The sequence below is a fragment of the Solea solea genome, chromosome 2 (genome assembly GCF_958295425.1).
Source record: "Solea solea chromosome 2, fSolSol10.1, whole genome shotgun sequence".
Classification (NCBI taxonomy): domain Eukaryota; kingdom Metazoa; phylum Chordata; class Actinopteri; order Pleuronectiformes; family Soleidae; genus Solea; species Solea solea.
The window spans coordinates 34290699-34314456 of NC_081135.1; the positions used below are offsets into that span (position 1 = coordinate 34290699).

Below are 23758 nucleotides of genomic sequence, written 5' to 3' on the forward strand. Positions count from 1 at the left end.
AACTATAAAACTGAAATATGACACTCTGATTCAAATGACATTTTGCTTGCAGTTTGTATCAGGTGCATCTGATTAAGATGTTTCTACAGCAGTAGACTACAGCTCCCATCTCCACACAAGTCCATAGATTTTCTCTGTGGACTTTTGGTGCAGAGAAGGAACCAGAACAAACCTTATGTAGGTAAATAATGTGTCAATAGAGTTTGCATTGGTTGTCTACAGGTTCCCTGGTTTCCTCCCACAGTCCAAAACATGCAGATTTGGGGATTAAGAAAAATTGGACTCTCTAAATTGACCGTATGTGTGAGTGTGAGAGTGAAAGGTTGTTTGTCTCTATGTGGCCCTGTGATGGACCTGTCCAGGGTGTACCCCACCTTTTGCCCCACAGTATGTTAGCTGGGGTTGGCACCAGCGCCCCCAGTGACTCCCATGTGGAGGATAAAGTGGCAGAAGAGGGATAGAGAAGATATTTGGAACTGGGGTCTCAAAGGTTCAGAGCCTCTTCCACCGGTTTGTTGTCTGTCTGAAAGCACAATGGTTCTGGTTCTGGTGTCACTCTGTGCATTCTGGCGAACCAGCCCATGCTCATACCAGTTTGAAAGGAGTTTGGGAACTGGCTGGCGTGGAGTTTCCATGATGTTTTGGTCTTGTTAGCAGGAAAATACATAGGAAATAACTTGTTCTAGAACAAGCCATTATTAATTTGATCTTTTACACCTGTGACCTGTCAAAATGTTCTAACAGTCCACAGAGTTCATGCTGAGCTTCACCTTATATTCTGACATATTAGTGCAATTAACTGTATGGTGAGTTAAATATAAGCAGATCCTGTATAAAGGGCATAGCAAATGTATAAGATATGATGAAAACTTAAATAATAACTTTTCTTTGTCTCACAGGCTCTGATTGTTTCAGTTGTCCCAGTTGTTTGATTAAATGAGCTCAACAACACAGAGGTGTTACATCCACCCTTCCAACACCTGCAGCAGCATCATGACCGAAAAATAACTTCAACCTTTTCTGGGGTTTTTTAACAAGGTGGTGAAACACTGATAAGCAGGATTTAGGATGACTGTAGGTTGATAGATTTGGAAATCTACCAGGTAAAATAGGTTCTGGTTGTTGGTGTATTTTTTTTTTTTGCCGCAGTAGATAAAGCAGTGTGGTCACTAATGATTACCTGAGACGCCTCAAGAGATCCTGAATCCTATACGGTGGGACAGCGCGGCGTACTGTACATTCACTGGAACACTGCCTCCAAATGTTAAATACCCTGTCAGCATTTTAATTATCACCTCCTGAATGCCAATATGTCCTGTGTCTGCTGCTGCTCCCCTGCTGCTGGAATCACTCTTCAACATAATGGGGTCACATTATTTGTGGATATTCAAAGACGCTTATAATGAAAAACGGATTGTACTTGTTTTGTCCTCTATTTCTTTGTAAAGTTGTACCACCTGACTGGATGAAGTAGAAATGTTTTCCCCTAGATTTATTGTCAGTTCCGTGTAAAAAGTCGACGGAGTCTTTCAGCTGTAAAACAAACAAAACCTCTTTGGGATTCGACCAGCGTCATGTCAGTTTTTTAAAACAGAAGTTCACAGACATCAAGTGAACCAGGCAAAACTAGACGGCACAAGCAGTTGATCACACTGGTGTCCACTCATGTCTGCACTCTTTTGTTATTTCTGTCACAAAAAAAAAAAAGGAGGACACAAATGCGAGCAAATCAGGGATAATCAGACACAGGTGAGACAAATAGGACACAGGAAAACCAGAAACAAAAAAGTCCAAACAAAATAAATGTCCAACAAATAGCGCCCAGATAATCCAGGAGTTGTGACATATTTTCCTCAAAATGGAAACATAATCTACATCATGAGCTGTTGAGCTGTTTCCTGCAAATGCTATAAATCAAATGAGAAGTGGGTTCATTTTCCCTTAGACTTCCATTCAAACTGAGTTCTTTTTTGCCCCCTAATGGCAATTCATTGAACTGTTACTTTGGTAATTGGTTAGATTCACCCTACAAAGAAAAACCAGAAGACTAATTCTACATTTTTTATGGTTGCTCTACATGTCCATTAACTAGAATATTACACTTTTAACCCCAAGTTGTTGTTACAATGTCTTTTGTCCCCGCTCGCCCCGGCGCTACCACTGTATACACACAAACGCTCCCTCAGTGAGGTCTGATGCTGTTGCTTACCAGAGCCTAGGTCACAGCATAAAAATAACATGACATTGTTTCTTTTCTTGAAGACCAAATCATCAACAACAATAACAACAACAACAAAAATCCCCCTAAGTTACGTACTGCAGCTTTAAAATAAAGGACAGGATTTGATCTGGTAAAAATAAAAGTAACAGACTAACTGAACAGCTTGTAATCAACTATAATTATTAACTATTTGATCATTGATTAATCAGTTTGAGTTGTTTTTCTATCAAATAAATATAAGTTCTGTGATTCTGTGAATTCAGCCTCTGAGAAACTGAATATGTTCTTGTGAATTGAAAATGCAGATAAATATTTTACACCAATTCCCAAATTTGTTTTTATGGGCAAAACAACTAATTGATTAATTGAGAAAAAAATGTACAGCCTTAAAATTTCTTCAACAATCCTGATGTTTTCTATAATCCTTCTTAATGATGACACAAAAACTGACCCCAAGTGTCTATACATGTCAAGTGAAACCTATTTCATTCAATTTAATCTAATGAAACATGCTGTCACATCATTTTATCAATCAATCAATGTGACATTTCAGGTCTGATGACAATTGTCGGAGAATGGAGAACACTTGTGGGAAGGGTAAGAAGCAAAACATGCAATCTGCTTTACCTCCAGGGCTCTGAGTCGCTCTAGCAGGGGATTGCTGTCCTTTGAATTCTCCTCAGATCCACCGCTGGCCTCGGGCGAGGCGGGCACGTCTGCTGCCGCGGCTGCAGGAGCCTCCAGATTGTCCTGCTGCTTCCACATTTCCTCTAAGAGTTTGTCCTGGAATAATGCAGCGTGGGCGCATGAAAGATTAATCTCAGTCTCTAAATCACAAAGATATCAGTAATAATGCAACAACACACCAAATACTGCATAAATGGTGCTTTTACTTTGCTAAACTTCAGTGGAATTAAGGTGTAATATGTAAATGGAGTCGCTTCCCACTGAGAATGAACCGGCACTGGTTCACTGATCTGCATCACTGACTAATTATCAACCGCCAGCAAACACTGAAAATACCATCGATACTCGAATAGTGACCAAGGTAAATAAAGATATCCAGCTAATGAGAAGAGACAGCTGTGTCTGTGTTTGTAATATGTCCAAATAAATTCAGTATTAGGTATTTTTCCACAACACTTGCTCCATCAGTACAGCACTTTTGCCTTGTTCCCGGAATTCATTCTTTCACACTAAAAGTTGCAGCACAAAAACATATAATTTTTCTGGTTCTTATCACACGGTTTTTTGTAATTAATTATTTGATTATTGTCAAAATAGGGCAGCAACAAATGATGTCACCGGTATAAGATTGAAAAAAGCCTCCACTTGGGATGTTTTATATTTTTAGTGCCAAGGAGATTAATGTTTTGTTCAGATTTACCAGCTACATGGTTCAAATGTGATTAATTTCACAGTTTACATTCAGAACCATAAGTGTACTGCGTCTGAACACGACTGCCCTTTCAAAAGGCACTCGTGCACACATATAGATTTCCGCATGACTCATCAACATCAACAACAACAGAAAACATAGCTGTGAGAACATTTGGTAGTGACGCCGGGGATATACAAGATAGAAATGATGGCGCTTTTCCACTACACAGTTCCAGCACGGCTCGGCTCTGAACGGCTTCACTTTTTTTTTGCTTTTCCATTAGCAATAGTACCTGGTGGTTTTTTTTAGTACCTGCTCTGGCGAGGTTGCAAGCTGAGAATGTGATGTCAACAGACTGACGACCTGGAAGAGTCATGAGACGCCCGACACAAGAATCAAGCCAAACGATGTCGAACTGTAGATCAGTTAAAAAGTCTTAAAAACCCTGAAGGCATGCATTAATCTCCAACATTTAGGAAAGGAAATGTCTAAAATGTCTAAAATCTCAAGCGACAGCACTGCTGAAAGCCGGAGATCTCTGTATCTCCGTTCATGCAGGAGGTACTGAACGATTCTGTGAACAAATGTATTTAATGAACTGATTCTAATGATTCAGTTACACCGAAAACAACTGCTTTACAAGTCAATAGTTTGTGTGTGTTGTGTATAATACGACATCACAGCAGTTTGACTCCGCCCACGTTGAGGAGGTACTACAGTAATGGAAAACCATACCAAACCGAGTAGAGCCGTGCTTTGCTGAGTCGTGCTGGAACTGTATAGTGGAAAAGCACCATAAGAGAACATGTACTGAAACAGAGGATATAGCAGGTTTGCACGTCACATCAGTATCTGCAACAAGTGTCCATTGTTTACATCATCATACAATCTCTGTATTTACAATTGCTGAGGGCAAAATCATCACAGCAGCGGTTGTATGGGTTGAATGGGCGTCCTTTCTGTACCTTGTATGCTTTCATGAGGTCCAGTGGGTCGACCTTGGGGCCGTCCAGTGAGTCCTGGTTCTGTAGTAGTGTTTGCACTGTCTCCTCCATGCTAAAAAAAAAAAAGAAAAAGAAATAGAAACAGACTGGTTAGTTTATTGATATCTTTATGGAAGATGAATCCTGGTTGTGTTTAAAAGAATAGAAGACAATGTTTTCATTAAAAATATGATATTAAGTGGCTTTGACACCTCTGCTCTTACCCATTCACTGAATATTTCAGTCTGGACCAAAGTGTGTGATTAACTGACTAAGTGACTAATAACAATCTGCATTTTATCTGTTTCTCAGCTCATCATTACAGGAAATATACGCTTGTTCAGTGCTGTTTGGAATTTTAACGCTGGTTCTGCACCTTTGTTTACATATGGATCATTGACCGAGCCTTTATGTAACAGGTTATGTCACTAATTATGACTGAATGGTGATGTTAACGGTTCTGCAGTACGGCATTATTTTTCCAGGCCAGTGGACACAGTAATGAAGTCTGCTGATTGGATGCAGGGTTGCACAGGAGTGAGGGAATGAGGAGCTGATACACACATACACACACACACACACACACACAGATGGAGGTTCTTGTGTTAAAGGAACATTTCCCTTTTGATAGAATGTCTTCACACTTCATCATTTGCACCGACTGCACTCGACGGCAGCGTCGGGACCCGCTCACCGTGACATGACCTGACCTGCAGCGGGTTCTTTTTCCCACATCCACGACCCAATGATGCAACGCTGATTAGTAACAGAAAGTAATTTAAGGGGAGTAATGATTTGAGAAATGCTGCATCATCCATCACGTTATGAGGGAATCTACTGGTGAGATGTTATTTAGGTGTTATTTGTATTTGGTTGTTCAACTTAGCCATGTTTTTAAATACAACACACACACACATGTTGGTGCAGCATCATTCTCTCGCTCCTTATCCTAACCCTAACTGTATAAAGGGATGTGGACCAGCTTAAGTGTCCTCACAAGGTCAAAATGTCCTCACAAATATATGTTTGTTTGACAGTTGGTCCATACAGCCTATTAAAGACATGTACACACACACACACACACACACACACACACACACACACACACACACACAAACACACAGAACGTGAGGACCTCACAAAGACACCCATACAAGACACGTCTACAAGCATGAACTTCACCCAACAGGAAGTGGCCTGTAACTTTGCCGTAGATTGTCCAATCTGCATAAAACTCCAAACATGAGAGAAGAGACTGGGTCAAAAATCCTCACCACATAAAAACTAAGTCAAAGGCATAGCGCCACCTGCTGGCGCTGCACTTTATTACTCAAAAATACACAGAACTTCTTCTCAAAACACTGTGCAGCTGTTCAAACATCTTCTCCAGGGCGGAGCCGAATTAACTCAGTCGCAAATCATTGTGAGCTAATCTTAAAACTTTACTGAGCATATACAGTATATGCAGATGGGACCTGGATCAGTAGCTTAACAGTCGGCTGGAGTTAATGCTCCAGTTATTATTTCCCTTTATCACCTCCTGGGAAGGGAAATCGATACGTTTGGAACACAGTGGTTAGTCTCTCGCTGCAGAAGCTCGACATTTTATATCATGTTTTAGTGTCCAATAAAAGGAAGTAAATGTTTTTCATTCAAACACCCTCTACAAACAGCACAGCGTGGCTCTTACATTAATGAAACTGTTGGACGTCTCCGCAGAAGCGCCGCAGTTTGTCACATTTGGTATTTAGTCTTTAATGAATGCATGCTATGCATCATGTTTACTGCACTTTTTTTGACACTGAGTTGTGGGTGCGGTGTGTTTTTATGTCGTATCAGTGCTGAAGTAACTGAAGCGACGGAAATCTGCTCATCTTTAGGCAAAAACACTCAAAGGTAGCAACTTAGTTTGAAATGTACCCAATAATGTTGGAAATGGACAAACAACCTACTCCCTGGCAATATTCAGAAATTGTTTTTTAATAGAGAAGGGCGATATAACGTTAAGTTTAACCTCAATAAGTGGTGTGAAGCTGTGGAACAGATGAAGAACGGAGTTAAAGCAAATGTCCAAGCGTGACACTGTTCAATATGGTTTCACAGATTATTTATTCACTTTACACATTTCTTTTTGTGTATCTAGTTGCTAACTAGTGGAGAAGGGGTAAGATTTAATAATCTTAGGCTTCGTCCTATTCCTTTATGGAGTAGTTTCTTTTTCGTGTTTGTGCATGTCCAATAGCAAAACCTCAATATGGCGCTGGTTGAACGGCAAAACTCAAGAGTTTAGATTCTCATGGGTAACGGCGTGACCGTCACTTGACAGAGAGTTTTCCAGGTTACATATAAATAATGTCACATCCTCTCTCTTCACAAAGACCAATCCGAGGCAGAAAATTAACATAAACAAACCACCAAAGGTTGCACACTGTGTCAAAACAAGTAATCAGTAGACAGAGTTCTCACCAGGAGTTGGTGGAGTTGGTGGTACCAGGAGACCAATTAAGAACTTTGTTTGCACCATTATCAAGACGTCCACCAAGCCAATGTTTCGAGGACATAATGGTATAGTTTTTAAGGACACATTTCAACACTGTGGGGGATTTTTTTATGGGCAGGATATAAACACAACATTTTTCCCCAGCCATAACCAGGTGGGGGGTTTTTTACCTCCTAAACCTTATGATCACAGTCATAACCAGGAAACAGTAATCCTCACCACAAGTGGTTAAAACACCATCATGTTGACAATCTGTAGATATAAAGTAACATCATTTCGGTTCAGAAACACAAGCGTGTTGTTGTGTGGTGAAGGTGTTACCTGGAGAAGTGCTGCTGCAGTGTCACCATCTGCCGTACCACCGCACCCCCACCCCCCACCCACTGAGACTTCTCCCTCTCCCTTCTCTCCACACCCAGATGTTGTTTTTCTCCAGCTGGGATTATTATTATGGATCAGCCTCTGCGGCGTCGCTGTAGGGCAGAGGAGTAAACACAGTTAGCGTGTTGTTCGCGTTGCATATCTTTATCACAGTGATGATTCCAAACAAATACAGTGTGTGTGTGTTCATACACTTCTCTCTCCTTGTGACGTTCACTGACAGAACCTTAAAACTGCAACAGAGGCAGAATTACACTTTTATTAAGGGGCGTTCCCTTTCACCAAGTCAAAACATCAGGGCCTCAGAGCATCAGGCCAATCATGCAGACAAATCCACAATCAGCAACCTGCTAATCTACGGTATATATTAAAATTATTGATCGATTGAGTTGTTGGGTAGGTTGGTTGGTCGGTCGGTCACTAAGTAGGTAGGTAGATCTGCGGGTAGGTCCGTCAGTAGGCAGGTTGGTCAGTCAGTTAGAAGGTTGGTAGGTAGGTCAGTCAGTCATTCAGTAGTTAGGTATGTCGGTCGTCAGTAGGTAGGTAGGTCAGTCAGTAGGTAGGTCAGTCAGTCATTCAGTAGTTAGGTAGGTCGGTCGGTCAGTAGGTAGGTAGGTCAGTTGGTCATTCAGTAGGTAGGTAGAACAGTCGGTCAGTAGATAGGTAGGTCAGTCGGTCATTCAGTAGGTAGGTCGGTCGGTCGGTAGGTAGGTAGGTAGGTCAGTCGGTTGATAGGTTGTACGTTCAGTAGGTAGGTAGGTCAGTCGGCCAGTCAGTAGCTAGGTAGATCGGAAGGTTGGTCGGTCGGTCAGTAGGTAGGTAGGTTGGTCAGTCGGTAGGTAGGTAGGTAGGTAGGTAGGTAGGTAGGTCAGTAGGTCAGTTGGAAGGTTGGTCAGTGGGTAAGTCAGTCAGTCAGTAGATAGGTAGGTCAATCAGTAGGTTGGTAGGTCGGTGGATAGGTTGTACGGTCGGTAGGTAGGTAAGTCAGATGATCAGTCTGTAGGTAGTTAGTGAAATGGCTTGAAAATTTCAGTAAACAAAAAAATTAAGAATTATTGTGAGCTAGTACTGTTTTTGTTGTTGTTGTTGTTGTTTTTTAAATTAGCATCAACATGAGTGTTTCCTCCACAACTGACAGACAAACCTGTCATTTTGGATCCAAATACTTGCTTGTCTGGAATAATCAATACCGCCCTCCTCACTCCTCACACAGGTGGCAAACATAGCAAACATTGAGCTGCAGCTGATATAATGACAACAGTCTTATATTGAACTGAAAAAAGCTGTGGCAGATATTTATTTATGTTATTTATGGTTTAAATTTGCTCAAAAATGCACTGCAGCCACTTTACTGATGACATCAGTCCTGATCAGAGATCTGCTGCAAATTGATGAGAAGAGAATATTGATTTTCTGTAAGTGAGGGACAAAGAGATCATCTTATATCATCCTTCACGCTAGGGACAATTATTATTTATAAATGAAAATCCCTGTTATGTTTGGCTCATCATTTTTGCCCACCTGTGCACATATGAATAATAGCAGGACCACGCGCAGATAATTAATTTTGTTTGTTTTTCTGTTTGTTTTAGTTCATTAAATGCAAAGTCAGGGGACAAACTCATTCAAGCAAAAACCTAGAAAGAGTCCTCAATGAGCTGATTCAGGTGGATTTGTGATTAAAAACATCTCACAAGGTTCTGCAGCCCTCTAGGACGTTGTGTTTTTACTTAAATCTTTAATTGAAGGGACCTGGTAAGGATGTGGAATGTGAATCAGCACTGGCCTCTAGTGGTGAAAAGAGATCACTACCAAAGTCAGACTTTTAAATATTGAATAATTTAACCTTAAATTGAACAACAAAGCGAAATATAGATGCCGTAATTGGAAGAATTAGAAGAAATGATAACCACAGCCTTTAAGTCAGAGGTCGGCAAAGTAAAAACATATCATTTCTTCATCAGACAAAACTTGTTATTTTTCTACCAATCTTAACTATTCAATACTGTACACAAATGTCAAATGAATAGACTGTTACTAGTGTTTTAAAACTGCTCTTTGACTCTTTTTTCAGAATAAAAGGTTTTGAATTCTGCATGAATTTGTAATTTTTGTGGACAAAAGCAAACAATTTATAAAACATTTTTAAAAATAACCAGAATTTTGGATTCATCTAGAGTTCCGGGCTGGATATTAATGCAGTTGGTGACCACTTCTTTATACCGACAGGTTATAGGTGTGGTCTAACGCATGACAAAATGTAAAAAATATGCAAAAACAAGTTGGAGCCGCAACTCAGGCGTTCATCAGGATGGAGGCATAAACAGGATATTTACAGGAAATGACATCATGTTACAAAAACCCATTTAAATAATTACAGGATGTGGCGACAAGTTGGAAAGGAAATGATTTGATTAAAGAAAAGTTTTTTAAAATAATCAACTGACTGGACAAAATCTATTTACAAGGATTCACGGGAAACACAGCACCCCAAAAAACAAGACAAAACTAACCATGTCACAAGAAAGGAGTGAATGTTTTCATCCAAGCATTTTAACTTTTTCCACGAAAAGAGTGTCTGTTTCCAAATTTGTGTCTGTGGTTAAGAAGTTTTCAAAAAAGTATTCAAAAAACTACTTGAATGAAGACTTATGAAACCATGAAAGTCACAGGATACAGTTGGAATCAACATTTCTTTCCACGTGAATAAAGGAAATTTCATCATCTGTGACACAAATCTAATCACACATTCATACTCAGGCAAAAAGACATTTGGAAACGAAAAAAAGCATCAAGTGACTTGACATGGGAATGATCATGAGACTATTTTTTAAATCTTTATTTTTCCTCTATAACAAAACACCAAATAGCATTTTTGTTCTTTTCCTCATGAGAAAGTTGCAACACACGTGTGAATATTGTTTTAATTTACTCTTAAGAGTTTTTATGCCTTAAGGTTGAATTAAAATTCTTAAATCTCTCTGTGTGACAGAATGAATGTGTCTTTCTTTAGTTGGCCAGCAGATGGAGGACTTTATTCATTTTCTGCAGTTGTGTTGCATCTTTTAAATGAATCCACTGCTCCCTCTGTGACTATGTGCACTTATGTTTTTATTTCATTGATGAGGCCTCACTGAAATAAGAGCTAGAGCAGGAAAAAAGGAGGAAAAAGTAGTAAAAACCTTGCTGTAACCGGCCTGCTGGTGTGGATTATTGCACAGGCAATAATTCAATAGCAGTTTATCATTATATTATTTTCTTCAGTATCAGTATAACAAAGGTTATTGGTGTTAAGATGGTGACCTGTCTAATATGCAAAAGCAGATTATTTAAAAACTAATACAAGCATTTTAAAATGTCTGGGCTATGGTGGAGTGAAGCTAAAAAAAAAAGCCGGGTAAAAGTAGAGTATGGAAGTGTTGAGTTAATGTCCATCAGGCAGCTGTGAAAGCACGTCATTATGAGCCTGTAAGAACAGTGAGGAGCCTCAGTTCTTACGCTTCCTCCACACAGTGTCACGCAGCTCTTTGTACAAATGTGACAATCAACAACACGGCTCAGCTCTGTTTTCACTAACTGTACAAGTCATTCATATCTCAATGTGAGTGAGAGTAGCACTTTTATAGTAATGCAGAGAGGATTAAGAACGTGACAATGTGGGGATGGAGCCTTTGGCAAAACCATGAACTGAAGCCGCGACCTACAATGTAAATGGAACACACCGTTATCTTTCTACGCCACACCTTTGTATTTAAATCAGGTGTTTCAAGCAGGTCCCTTATCTCCAGTGAAGGAGATACTTTTAGCGTTTCTTCACAATACTTTTAGCACAATACTCTTAGCGTTTCCTCACAACACCTTTAGCACAATACTTTTAGCATTTCCTCACCAAACTTTTAGCATTTCCTGACAGTATTTTTAGCCTTTCCTCATAATACTTTTAGCACAATACGTTTAGCGTTTCCTCACATACTTTTAGCACAATACTTTTAGCATTTCCTGACAATACTTTTAGCATTTCCTGACAATACTTTTAATGTTTCCTCACCAAACTTTTAGCATTTCCTCACAGTATTTTTAGCCTTTCCTCACAATACTTTTAGCATTACCTGACAATACTTTTAGCATTTCCTCACAATACCTTTAGCATTTCCTGACAATAGTTTTAGTGTTTCCTCACAATACTTTTAGAGTTTCCTCACAATACTTTTAGCACTTCCTCACCAAACTTTTAGCATTTCCTCACAGTATTTTTAGCCTTTCCTAATAATACTTCTAGCACAATACTTTTAGCATTTCCTGACAATACTTTGTGTTTCCTCACAATACGTTTAGCATTTCCTCACAATACTTTTAGCGTTTTCTCACAATACGTTTAGCCTTTCCTCACAATACGTTTAGCCTTTCCTCACAATACTTTTAGCATTTCCTCACAATACTTTTAGCGTTTTCTCACAATATGTTTAGCATTTCCTCACATACTTTTAGCACAATACTTTTAGCATTTCCTGACAATACTTGTAGCGTTTTCTCGCAATACCTTTTAGCGTTTCCTCGCAATATTTTCCGCGTTTCATCACAATACTACTTTAACCGGGCTATTAAAAGCACCTGTTCAGTAAACAACATTTTCATACACATGTGTTCTTCTCTCTCTCTCTCAATTTAACAAACAGCGACCTTCAAAAAAAGAGAAAAAGATGTACTGTTGCTGTTATCTAAACAAACACAAGATCAGTACTCGGAATCGGCAGATAATCAATAGTAAAAAGACTGAGTCAGGGTCGGGACGTCCCTAATACTATAATATATAAGAGTAATCTGATTATGAAGACGAAATCTCATAACGTGCATTAGATGACATTACTAAGTGTGTCTGTAACAGTTATATAGAGTTTTGGCTCCTCCCTCTATAGGGGTTCGCCACAGTGGATGACACCCACGTTTGATTTCGCAGAGATTTGTTTTATGCCTCCCTGTCGAGCCCTTCCATATAACTGGGCTTGGGACCGGCACAAGGAGTACACTAGATGTGACCTTTGTTGGCCGGGGTCAATTTAGAGTGTCCCTTTAATAATGAGTAATGGGGATTTGAGTACCTTGGCCGGCCGTTGACCCTTCAGTCATAAGTCATATTATGAATGTGCTAAAAATATGTGGAACAGAAGGAAAACAGAGTTTACATGTTTACTTGTGTCTTGAATGAGGAGAGCACAGCAAAGTAAATAGTGTAATTACATGTCTTCCTTTCGGGGTGGGTGGGAGGTTTAAATTGGTGTAATCAAGGCAGTACTTCAAGCCTCTGGCATTGATGCTGTAAGGAATTAGGATAGGACGTTGCTGACTCTTTGCCCCCTGGGTATTTAATGAATACATACTTTTCCCTCAAATCACATCCTGCTGATAGAGCGGCAATTCGGTCCTGTGACTCATGAAGCCAGGAAATGAAGAGATTTGCAGAGGGGAATTGTGGGAATAGTTTGAGCCAAGGAGCTACACCAGTAAACACACTGGTGGAATATACTATAAAGTTTCTAGTCACTCACTTTTATAGCTTCCTATTAGAAGACACTGTGTAAATATGAAGCATTTTCTGTTATCCATGTTTACAACACCAGCTGTGTTTTTTCCCAGTCCACTTCAAGTATCACCTTTGACCAGAGGTGGAAATGTAAGTTTTTTTTTGGAAGTACTATACACATCTGTTACTGAGTAAAACAATTATGGCCACACACAACCTTGGCAGTGAATGATGAGGACAGGTGAGTGACGAGGACAGGTGAATTGGTGCTAATTAAGGAGAAAGTTAAAGCATTTGTGACCTTTGTCCTATTGATACATTATGTGTTTACATATTTTATTTTGTCAATACTTTATTTTTTTAATTAAAAACAATTCACGTGAGATTTGTCTCCCCTTGTCAAAAAGGTAACTAAGTAACTTTTACTCTGAGTACATTTCAGGTACTTTTTCACTTTTACTTGAGTACATTTTTAGACCATTACTTTTACTTGTATGTAAAATGTAAAATCAAAATAGTGGTACTTTTACTCGATTAGAATATTTCAGTACCTTTTTCTATATAATCTTCCACACAGGCAGTAAAGTGTGTGGGAATGTGTAGTTTCAGGAGAAAAGGTTGCACTGGCAAACCACGACAATTCCACAAAATGAAACCTTAAAGGACACGCTGTGTTACAACTTCGTTTAATCTGAGATTGTACAAAAGAAATAATGCAATAATAACAGAAATCCCTGACATCATGCAAATCCAGTGACGCTTTGATCAAAGTCACAGCTAGAATTTCAATCTTACTCCTCTTTTTTGTGCCGTTGTAGCCAAATCTACCAAATCTACTGGAATGTTCAACTAAAAACACTAAACTGTCTTTGAATTGATCTGAAAACCATGGAAATATTATGCATTGTTCTCTGCTCCCACACTATAAATAGTCCTGAGCTGAGATATTTTTAGCACAAGCTATTTTTTAACGCATCCTTGAAGTCGCAAAGCTTCTAAATCTCTGTAATGCTGTTACTGTTTTTGTCTTTGCCAGCTTCTAATCTGATTCTGCACCACTGATTTATGGAGTGGCTTAGTTAAAGTGTTGAAAAATTTATTTTTTATTTACGCTTTCATTTGTTCAGCCAAGCACAGGGTACGACCTTAACTCAATTTAGATAAATGAGGCCAATATTAAAACCATATTACATTTATTAGTGGGGTTTTTTTACTGTAAAAGCCTTCAAAATGATGTCTAATAAACAATAATCTGGTTTGTGTAGATGTCTGCACCACAGAACAGTAATAATTGAACAAACGTACACTTTCAGTGATTTTCCACTGATATCGCGAGCATTTCTCATCCAAAAACCACCGCAGTGCAGACACCGGTGTCCTCATTAAGTCACCTGCCAAGACTGTCAAACGTCCAGTTGGACAGTGAGACGTTCCTTGCATTAGTGTATGTACAGTATATGGCAGTTCTCGCTGCTGTAGAATGTGTCAAATTTAAAGATATACAGTATATACATTATATTATCTAAAAACAACAAGACTCATTCCATATATTCTTAAATTTAATTTAAATTTTTCTTACTATATAAACACACTTGAAAAGTAAAAAGTACTCAAGTTGTTTGTGAAATTTGTGAAATTTGGAAATGCTCGGCTTGTTTTTATGAACAAAAGAAAAGAAAAACTGCCTATTTAGTGAATTCTGCGCACTCCTGTTTAAAAAAAATTGTGTGATGTGATATAAAATGAATCATGTGTTGTGATCTAGAAACACATTTCCAGGGCAATTTACCAACTTAACTAGTAATTACAAGTTTTGTCAGTAAAGTTAATTTATATAGCACCTGTCACAGATATAAAATCCCAAAGTGCTTTACAATAATATAGTAAAATAGACAAAAGTATATGACCATTTGTATTGATACTTTGACAGATCACAGCTGCAAAATCCACAGGTGAAAAATAATTGATTTAATGAATGAATGGCGGCTGAGTTCCATTTAGCTTCCTCAGTTTCAGGGTGCATGCTTGGTCACTGTCACACATGAAGTGAACAGAATGGCCGTTATCATGTGCCCATGTTTATGTGCTTTTCTGGCTAAAATATTTCAAAGTGTCTGCTGTAAAAAAAATGAATAAAGACTGATAAATATCCACAAAAATTCTGAAAATATTGATTACTGCAGCTTTGGAGAGGTCACTACAACGGCTACTGAAAGCACACACACAGACATTTTTCCTGACCTGTATGGAGACACCAGTGATGGTCTTCTCTAACCTTAAGGCGACCACTGACCCCGTTTATGCGGCTGCACACAATGCCCTCATCTAGTTTCCCCCAATCAAATGCATTAGACTCTCTGCTTCAATGCACTAAACATGGCATATATGTAGCCACAGACAATGGTTCACCCTGAGCTACTACTGTACATCCACTTCCCTTTTAAGGCTTTCTCTGCATTGAGGTCAGGTTTCTATCTTTATAGTCGCAGGACGTCTTCTGTCTCCAAGATAGGTCAAGACGTACGAGACTATACGTGTAGGTAAGAACGAGGAGGAAAAAAACAAAGCTGGTTAAACTGGTTTACTAGGCCACAATTAGTGCTTTATTTTGAATATTAAAGAGCTAATAATGGTCATTTTTGTAAATTTGACTGCCTTCTAATGTAAAAACACATTCAACACATGCAACTCCTATGTGGTGGGAAGGGGTCCACAAAATCTGATACAGCTAAGGGCCCCATAAAGGCTTGGGTCGGCCCTGACAGCATCAGTACTCCTTAATTTTATCATTTTGCATCATTATTATGGCCAAGAATAATCATTTCTCAGGCTGCACTATGTGTCTAAGTGTCTAGAGTTTTTACTTTTATTGTTTTAAGAGTGTTTGTTTAGTGTTTGTTTAGTGTTTGACTTCTTTGTGAATAAAAACAGACTGTGTGCTCAAAGTTTAAATAATCATTGGAAATGTTAAGGATAATCTAAATATGCAAAGGTACAAAAAGTGTAACAAGTTAGTTAGGTAAATAAATAGATGTTGTGAACATCACTAACATCTTCTGGTATCTTTTATACACTGGAAATGTTCATAATTGATTGTTTAATGATTTCGTAAGACCAACAAATACACATAGGGATAAGGGGAGAACTGGCACTTGCATATAGAGGTCAGAAAATGTCAATTAATGTTCACATTAATATAAATATGAATATTCTCTTGGTTTCTTTGCTCCGTGAAACAAAGAAATCATTAAAACTGAATCAATTTTTGGTTTGTGGACAAAAACAAGAGATGTTTTTACAGTCATGTCACATTTAAGGAACATACTTTACATCCAAGTCATGTTCAAGGCAAATGTTAAATTTCATCCATTACGTTACAGAGAGTTTGCACTGACTGAACACGCTGATACAATTGCACTCAATGTGACACTGCAGCACATTAACCACTGTACACTGCTCAAAAACAATGATGTGCTGAGCCTGTTCATGTTTGGCACCCTGACTTCCAGCTATTAAATACCCTGCATACAATTTCCCCCTTTTCCTGAAGTACAGCCAGTAAATATGAGCATTCATTCACCACAGTCCATTTTCTCTCTGCTGCTCAAACCAAAACCAAAAACACAAGACATAAAAAAATCTCCTTGCAGGAAGCTGCAATGTCAGATAGATTAAAATAAACAGAGTTTAGAAACCGATAAGCAGACGTTCGACGTGGATATGTTACCCAGCACGGCTCAGTTAACCACTCTTTACAAAGACACGTCCGACAACACGTCCAGCTTTAACAGCAGACAGACGACACTAAAAGATGACGACTGCTTTCCACTGCGGCCAACAACAGAAACCTGACACTGCAGAGGACACGGACCTGCCAACACTGGACACTTGCAGCCTGTACCGAGGACTCTTTGTGGCTTTGTGCTGACGCTGCAAATGATGGGGCCAGAATTTGATATCAGCACAGTATAAATAAATGGAGACAACCTGCCCTGAGTCAATAATCCAGGCGGCGGCGGCTGGTGGTGAAATGATGGGAAGACACATCATAATCATAGGAATAATCAGAATTTTAGCACCACAGTCCATCTAAGTAATGTTAACGATCTCTTAATGGCCACAGTTGACCATCTTTAAATGGCTACTTCCCACACACAGTCAGCTTAAAGGAGAGTTCCTAACGTCTGGGGAAATCAGCAACATGGAGACCGAAGATTGTTTCGAGAGAAACAGGAGACGCTTCACCCTTAACTTAACTTAAACTTAACTTAAACCCGAGCGCATCGCTGACGACACGTTTGCACAAGTGCACTTTGCATTACCGTAGTTATGCGACGGTTTGTACAAATTTCACCCGTGCTGTTTCCAGAAGCCTCAGAATTAGTGTCTATGTTGCCAGAGAGGAAAGCGTGGAAAGAACACACAATATTTCTGTGAAAATCTGGTGTTCAAGTACAGCTGCAGTGGTTTTCTTCATTTTGAATTGTTGAAACCACATTTTAACATGCAGTCAATTGTGTATAACTGCCAGATATTGGAAGTTAAAGGAGAGTTGAAGTGAGGGAAAGATGCTTTTAGGGTTAACTAAGCAACAACAACAAAAAAATGGGACATCTTGAGGGATAAGTGTTAAAGGGTTAAATGCTCATTGGAGGAAATTTTGCCACATATTTGGGCAGAATACGAGTGCTTCCTCCATTTGGTGGAATCTGGGGTACTGGTGACCATCATGGCAAAATGATAAGGTGTTTGATTTAGTAAACCATCTGTAATGACGAAGTCCTGTACTGTGGTGCTACTGGCTGCTGACTGTTTGCTGGTATGTTATTGTTATTACGTGCACATGTAGAAAACCTGAGTAAAATGATAGGTGACCTCATATAACCCAGCATGACCCCAGGCTAGGCCGATGTACAATATAAGACGTAAAATACACCGCCCCCTAGTGGTTGGGGGGAAAGTCTCACAAACAAAAATGAGACATGGCTCCTACACCAACATCAGATGTGTCAATAAATCAATAAATTCAAGGAACCGTCCAACGGTTTGCTTCACAGGCTTCAAACTTGGTAGGTTACAGACTGAGGGCACCAGTGTGTGTAGCGCCGACTTTGGTGGTGTTTGGATAAGAACTGCGACAGATATATCCCTAAAAGAAGAACCACTTCTGCTGCCCTCACACAGCACACAAAGTGAAGAACTCTCTCTTGCCCCTAAGATTTATGGATCAAAACTCTAAAACTGTGAGCAGCTCAAGAGCAAATGTGTAAATAACCACTGTGACATTGGCACCGCTGCGTTAAGGAACTCATTATTATGGTCTGTGACATACAGCCTGTCCTCTATTTCAAATTCAACCAGGAACGCAATAAAAAAGGATGAGCAATCATTGCTGTGTGTTCTTGACAGTGACAGAACTCAAGTTTTTGTGCGTACAGGCAGTGTTCACCTGTGAAATCACCTTTACAAGCAACCAGGCATTCCAGGTGTGTTAGAATTGTTGTATTTAAGGTTTATTTACGAGGGAGTGGGACAGAGATGTAAAGATGGCGGTCTTGGGTCATTCTCTCAACATAAAGCCACCAGCACACATAACCCGAAAGGCTTCTGATTTAAAACAGCTGGACTGAGAATGATGATCGACAAGTTTCTCTCCTGCTGATGCCTCATTCTATAAATGACTCTCTTCATCGTCACCCCTGACTCATCTGTGAGACTCAAGCTGTCAACCTCAATCTATGCCTCTTTTTTTTTCTCCTGTACAACATTGTAAAAACTCTATTTAACCTCTGCAGTGCACAGCCCTTCATTCTTCACTTTTGTTATCTACGTTATCTCGTGTTAATAACGTCCCCAGGAGCTAATATTGCGCCATAATAGACTCATGTGTGAAAAAGACTCAGGTCACGAGCACAGTGGGGGGGGGGGGGCTTGGTTATTACCTGACAACATCCACGCTGAGAAAAGTACCTTTCTAAATCCATCTACTGCTGTGTGCTTACAAGAGACCACATAATAATAATAATAATCCTATAATAAGTCCTTTAAACCCTTTTAAAATACAGGTAAACCCATCTTTTCTTCCACACAACACACACACAAGAATAAAGCACCATGGAGAGCAGTGACAATGTCACAGCGGTTGTTGCATCTCTTTCTTTTCACTTCAGTGTTTCTTTAAAACTCCGACCTGAAAGGATTAGATGACGACCTCGCTTTGTTCACCCGGGTGTCATTACTGTCATTCAGTGCTGGAGCCAATAAAAACCTGCATCTATCGCAGAGTCTTTGGACCCAGGAGTGAATGTTTGATGCCGTCTTTTCCAATTAAAGACAAAAGTCAGATGACGGCTTTGTTTGTTTTTGTGGGTTTTTAAAAAAGTGGCTTCATAAACCTTGAACTAGAAGTGACATGAAAGTTTCCTCTTGCCTTTCTTTAAAACGACCTGAAATGCACTTAGTGGACTGAACGTGTGTGGATGCATCTGAATCTAATATGTTCCTTCCTGCCCTGGAGCGAACATCGTTCTCACCACGTCCACAGAAATGCTTTCAGAAACCAAAAAAGGACTTTTGTAAATTATTGACAGTATTTGTCTTTTCTTTTTTTTTCCCCTGTCCGTCATCTTAACCTACTTCTTTGGTACTTTTGGCGGAAGCACTTGTTACTTCATGATATTTCCCAGGTCATACATTATATATATGCGCACGCAGCTATTTTTGCATTTTGCATGCATACAATAATATGGCATTCAGGTCACCGTCACTGCCACACACTGACAAGTCTGTCAGAGGAAAAGCACAGAGACGAGATTCACACAGTTGTCGTGACGTATAATGTGTTTATCACACTAGTGCTGTTAAAATTAACTCAATACTATCTATTTTTAATATTTAAAGCAGCCTTTGTTCATTTCCTGTTGCATCTTTCACCATAAATGCCACATAAAGAAGAAACCACTACAGGTGCATCTTCACAGGTATTGAGATTGTGGTATGATGTATTTTTAATGACGTTTTTTTGTGTGTTAACAGGGCCGGCCAAAGCCTCCAAGAGGCCGTAAGCTGAAATTAATTTGGGGCCCCCTTTCCACCACCTCGGAGTAGTCCCAGTGCTTTAAATTAAATAAATTGCATTAATTATAATATCACTTAAAAGGGCAGTAAAATCAACAAAAGTGGCTTTTGCTATTCAAAGTGTGGCGATACTGAGCTTGAATTAAACTTTTATAGACTTTTGAAACTTATAGATTAGATGTGCAAATGTGCACTAAGTCAACAAACTTCAACTCCAAAATAAAACCAAACAACTTGACACTATATACATCTCTAACTATATTTAAAGATATCTAGATTTCTTTACTAAGTTAAAATGTTTTGAGTTTTTTCTTCCCACACTGTTGTCAACACAAAATACATTCATTTGTCATGTGGAGAGTAAGATTTGAGAGCCAGTGAATTCCTGCAGCTCTGCAGAATTTCACCATCGTTCTGCTTTGTCACACTTTTTGTCTTTAATCTAACGATTGCCGTGTCTTTCCATTTGGACAGAGCACTTAGTCAAATTGCAGGTTTGATTATTTTGTTGTATTACTGTATATCCTGGCTGAAATTCAATGCAAACATTAATAGTTTGAGCTGAAAACTGTCATTTTAATAAGTTGCATGATTGCTCTTTACAGTAAAATGGCCTGCGGAGACTTTTGGAGACAAAATATGTATTTATCAAAAAGTATTTTATTTCCTGTCTAAGACGAGGCGATGAGGAGACTGCGTCCTAAAACGCTGACTACGACTATGTTAGCGAGCATCATTGTTGACGAAAAAGACTAAAAACTAAGATAAAATCCCTCTTTATTTTCGCCAACAAAATGAGGAGACGAGTAGCTCGATATGAGTTCACGTGCAGCAGCCTTAACTCCAGCACTCGCTGTTGCTGCTGCTGCCACCCTGTGGCTGCAACATGAAACTACACGGAGCAAGAACACTGGCGATTTCTGCCAGAGCGGCGACGACAACATGCTAGGAAAAAGAAAAAAGACTTAAAAAAAAATCGAAAAATCAAGTCTTTTTTCTTCACCCTACGATGCAAAGTGCGACTTTTAGTCAAAAACGGTATGTGAATGACTAAATATGACAAAAGACGAAGAAGGAAATTTGAAACAAGACTAAGGCTAAATTAAAAAACGGGTGACAAAATTAACACTAGAGTCTATGACGCAGGTGTGTGTGTTAGCAGCGGAAAAACAACAAAACATGTTAGCGAAAAGCTAACTAATACTTTGACTGAAAAACTGTCCCCAAATGAGCCGTGCAGAGGAACGCTCATCTTACACTCTACTGTGTCACAAACAAAGTCATTATATGAAGGAGAAGAAGAAGAAGGTCATCGCTGTTACATGAGACCTCTGGACTTTTGTGACATTCACTCTTGTGTATCTCACTGCACAGGAAACTGAAGTCATTTGCGTTAATTGTGAGTAAAACAGAAAAGCGGCACCATAATAATTTGATTTTACACAAGAAATGATTCACTTCTGCATACTTTTAATGGCCTTGATGGCTCTTTTGTTTGGACCGGCTTTTGTTTCACTGTTAATGCATTGAAGTGTGTACAAGTTCAATGTGGAGGAAATCCTAACCCTGACCCTTAAAATTAAACATGCTTTTAAAGGAGGGATTTGCAACAATGACCATGATGTGCTGAAATTGAAGTTGTCACATTTATGCCAAAAGTCGTGAGAGCAGTAAAACATGCTCATGAACAACACACTGTAGGTCCTCGCACGCATATTAAACAACTGCGAGGAGTTCAGACAGCTGCGAGGGAGAAACAACTAAGCCACCACGCGTGCACACAGCTTCAGAAATCTGCTCGTGTGAGTCGATCAGATATTTTGACAGTTTCGGGGGTGGAGACCTATGAAGAGTGGAAAGTGCCAAATCAAGGATTACAAGGTGAAGGCGGAGCCTAACCCTCTGTCGCCGTGTGGATTTTTGAATCGAGTTGAATGGGAATGCAGACGAAAAATTAGCTCCACCTTCAACAGCTACGCCTACTAATGTAGAAGATGTATTAATCATGACTAAAATTAAAGCTTATAACAAATCCTTTGTTGTAAAGTTTCTTAGTAATACACCGCATTGGATAGTAACTCCTGACAGTAAATTTGTCATTTTCAATTGTATCGTTAGCATTCACCGAAGGCACAATACAAGCTCCTTTTCTGGTATTTTGTATGGAACTTATGCCATGAATGTTTTGGTACATGAAAAGGGCAACAAAGGGCAACTATCCACACGTTCACGTGGCGACGTACTGATCAACGACCTCACTATCGACACGTGACGCTACACGACATTCTCCTTCGCCAGGTCATGCGTGGAACTTTCCACTCTTCATGGAGAGCAAGGTGCGAGGACCTATATTCCGCGGACGTACGTTAATTGTTATTGTTTGACATAAATGTGACGCCATTATTGCCAGCAGCCATCTGTAATTATGGGTAAAGAAACTCCAAGCATGACTCAAACATTAAAAAGCCTCACTACACCTCTCAAAAACATCTCAACCAGAGGAGATAACAAAAAAAACAAGGGTGTGCAGTGGAGATGCATTAATATATATAGATATCTGGAAGTGGCGAGGAAGTTGAAGACGTGATTATTTTGGACAGGGAAGCAAAACAGTTCATAAAATGAGTTCATAAAAATAAAAGTGTGTATGGGTTTCTGTATCAGTGCAGCTTCTGATTTCCCTGTTTCAGAAACTCTGACAACCACGTTGTCCAGTTACACATTTTTTAACATATTTCATAATATAATATACTCTTTATACAACAGTATGTGAATGTATACGTTTCATTTGTGTTGACTCTATATTAATTCTAAGCTTCAGCATTCGGACTGTATCAATCACAGCATACTCTAGGATTCATTTGTTGTTGTTGTTGTTGTTGTTTAAATGACAGCCGGCATTCACACCCACACACATACACACACACACAGAAAATCCACTAGCTTGAAATTTGAGCATGCAGGTCACAGTGCATCCTCACCCCGCCAGTGGTTGTGCGTATCCACGGAGACAGATGTCAGCAGACGCAGCGGGCCGAGCGGTCACTGCCGAGGTGTGGGGCTCGTCTCGACTGCATCGCGTTCACAGACCGACCGTGTGCCACAATCTGGGTCAGTGCTGCTGCTGCTGCTGCTGCTGATGATGATGATGCTGCTGCTGCTGGAGCCATTCTCACAAGCGGATGACAACAGGCGACCACGGAGGCGAGTGCAGACGTCACAGGCCCACATGGATCCCAGTGTCCAGCTGCTGTCGCATCCTCTGTCTGCTGCTGTTTTGGGATCCGTATGCAAACAAGTCCACCGCGCAGGTCTCTGGGGTGGCAGCTAATCCAAGGCGATTCTTACATCCACACACACACAAATACAGCCTTGGCTGCACAAAGCATCACATCCTCTGAGAAGAGACTGTCTCTATTCCTCCTCCTCCTCCTCCTCTACTCTCTCTCTCTCTCTCTCTCTCTCTCTGACTAAATTCACTGCTTTATTGCTCTATTTCTGTCTTTCCCTGACGCTCACCCATATTTCCACTTCACTGCTCTCTCTCTCTCTCTCTGTCTCTAATTCTCAGCTGTGTCTCAGTGCTGCCCAGAGGATGCTGAACATGTGTTAAGGGTGGGGGTTGGGGGACTGCTGACTTCATAGGTGGCACACGTTTACTTCCCACACTGTGATAGGTTTAGGGAGGGATGGC

At 39.8% G+C, this 23758-nt stretch overlaps 1 protein-coding gene across 4 annotated transcripts in view; it reads right to left on the reverse strand.

Annotated features, from left to right (window-relative positions):
- LOC131448173 (nck-associated protein 5-like) overlaps positions 1 to 23758 on the reverse strand; it is a 55881-nt gene extending 32123 nt beyond the window's left edge. For 3 of the 4 annotated variants that reach the window (XM_058620359.1, XM_058620341.1, XM_058620369.1), the window contains exons 1-4: positions 23046 to 23758; positions 7407 to 7558; positions 4568 to 4658; positions 2849 to 3004 (exon numbers count right to left, since the gene is read on the reverse strand). In XM_058620359.1, coding sequence (XP_058476342.1) covers positions 2849 to 3004; positions 4568 to 4658; positions 7407 to 7435 — 276 coding nt within the window. In that variant the 5' untranslated portion in view covers positions 7436 to 7558; positions 23046 to 23758. The remainder of the gene's footprint in view (positions 1 to 2848; positions 3005 to 4567; positions 4659 to 7406; positions 7559 to 23045) is intronic. The other variant, XM_058620350.1, reaches the window with a different exon arrangement.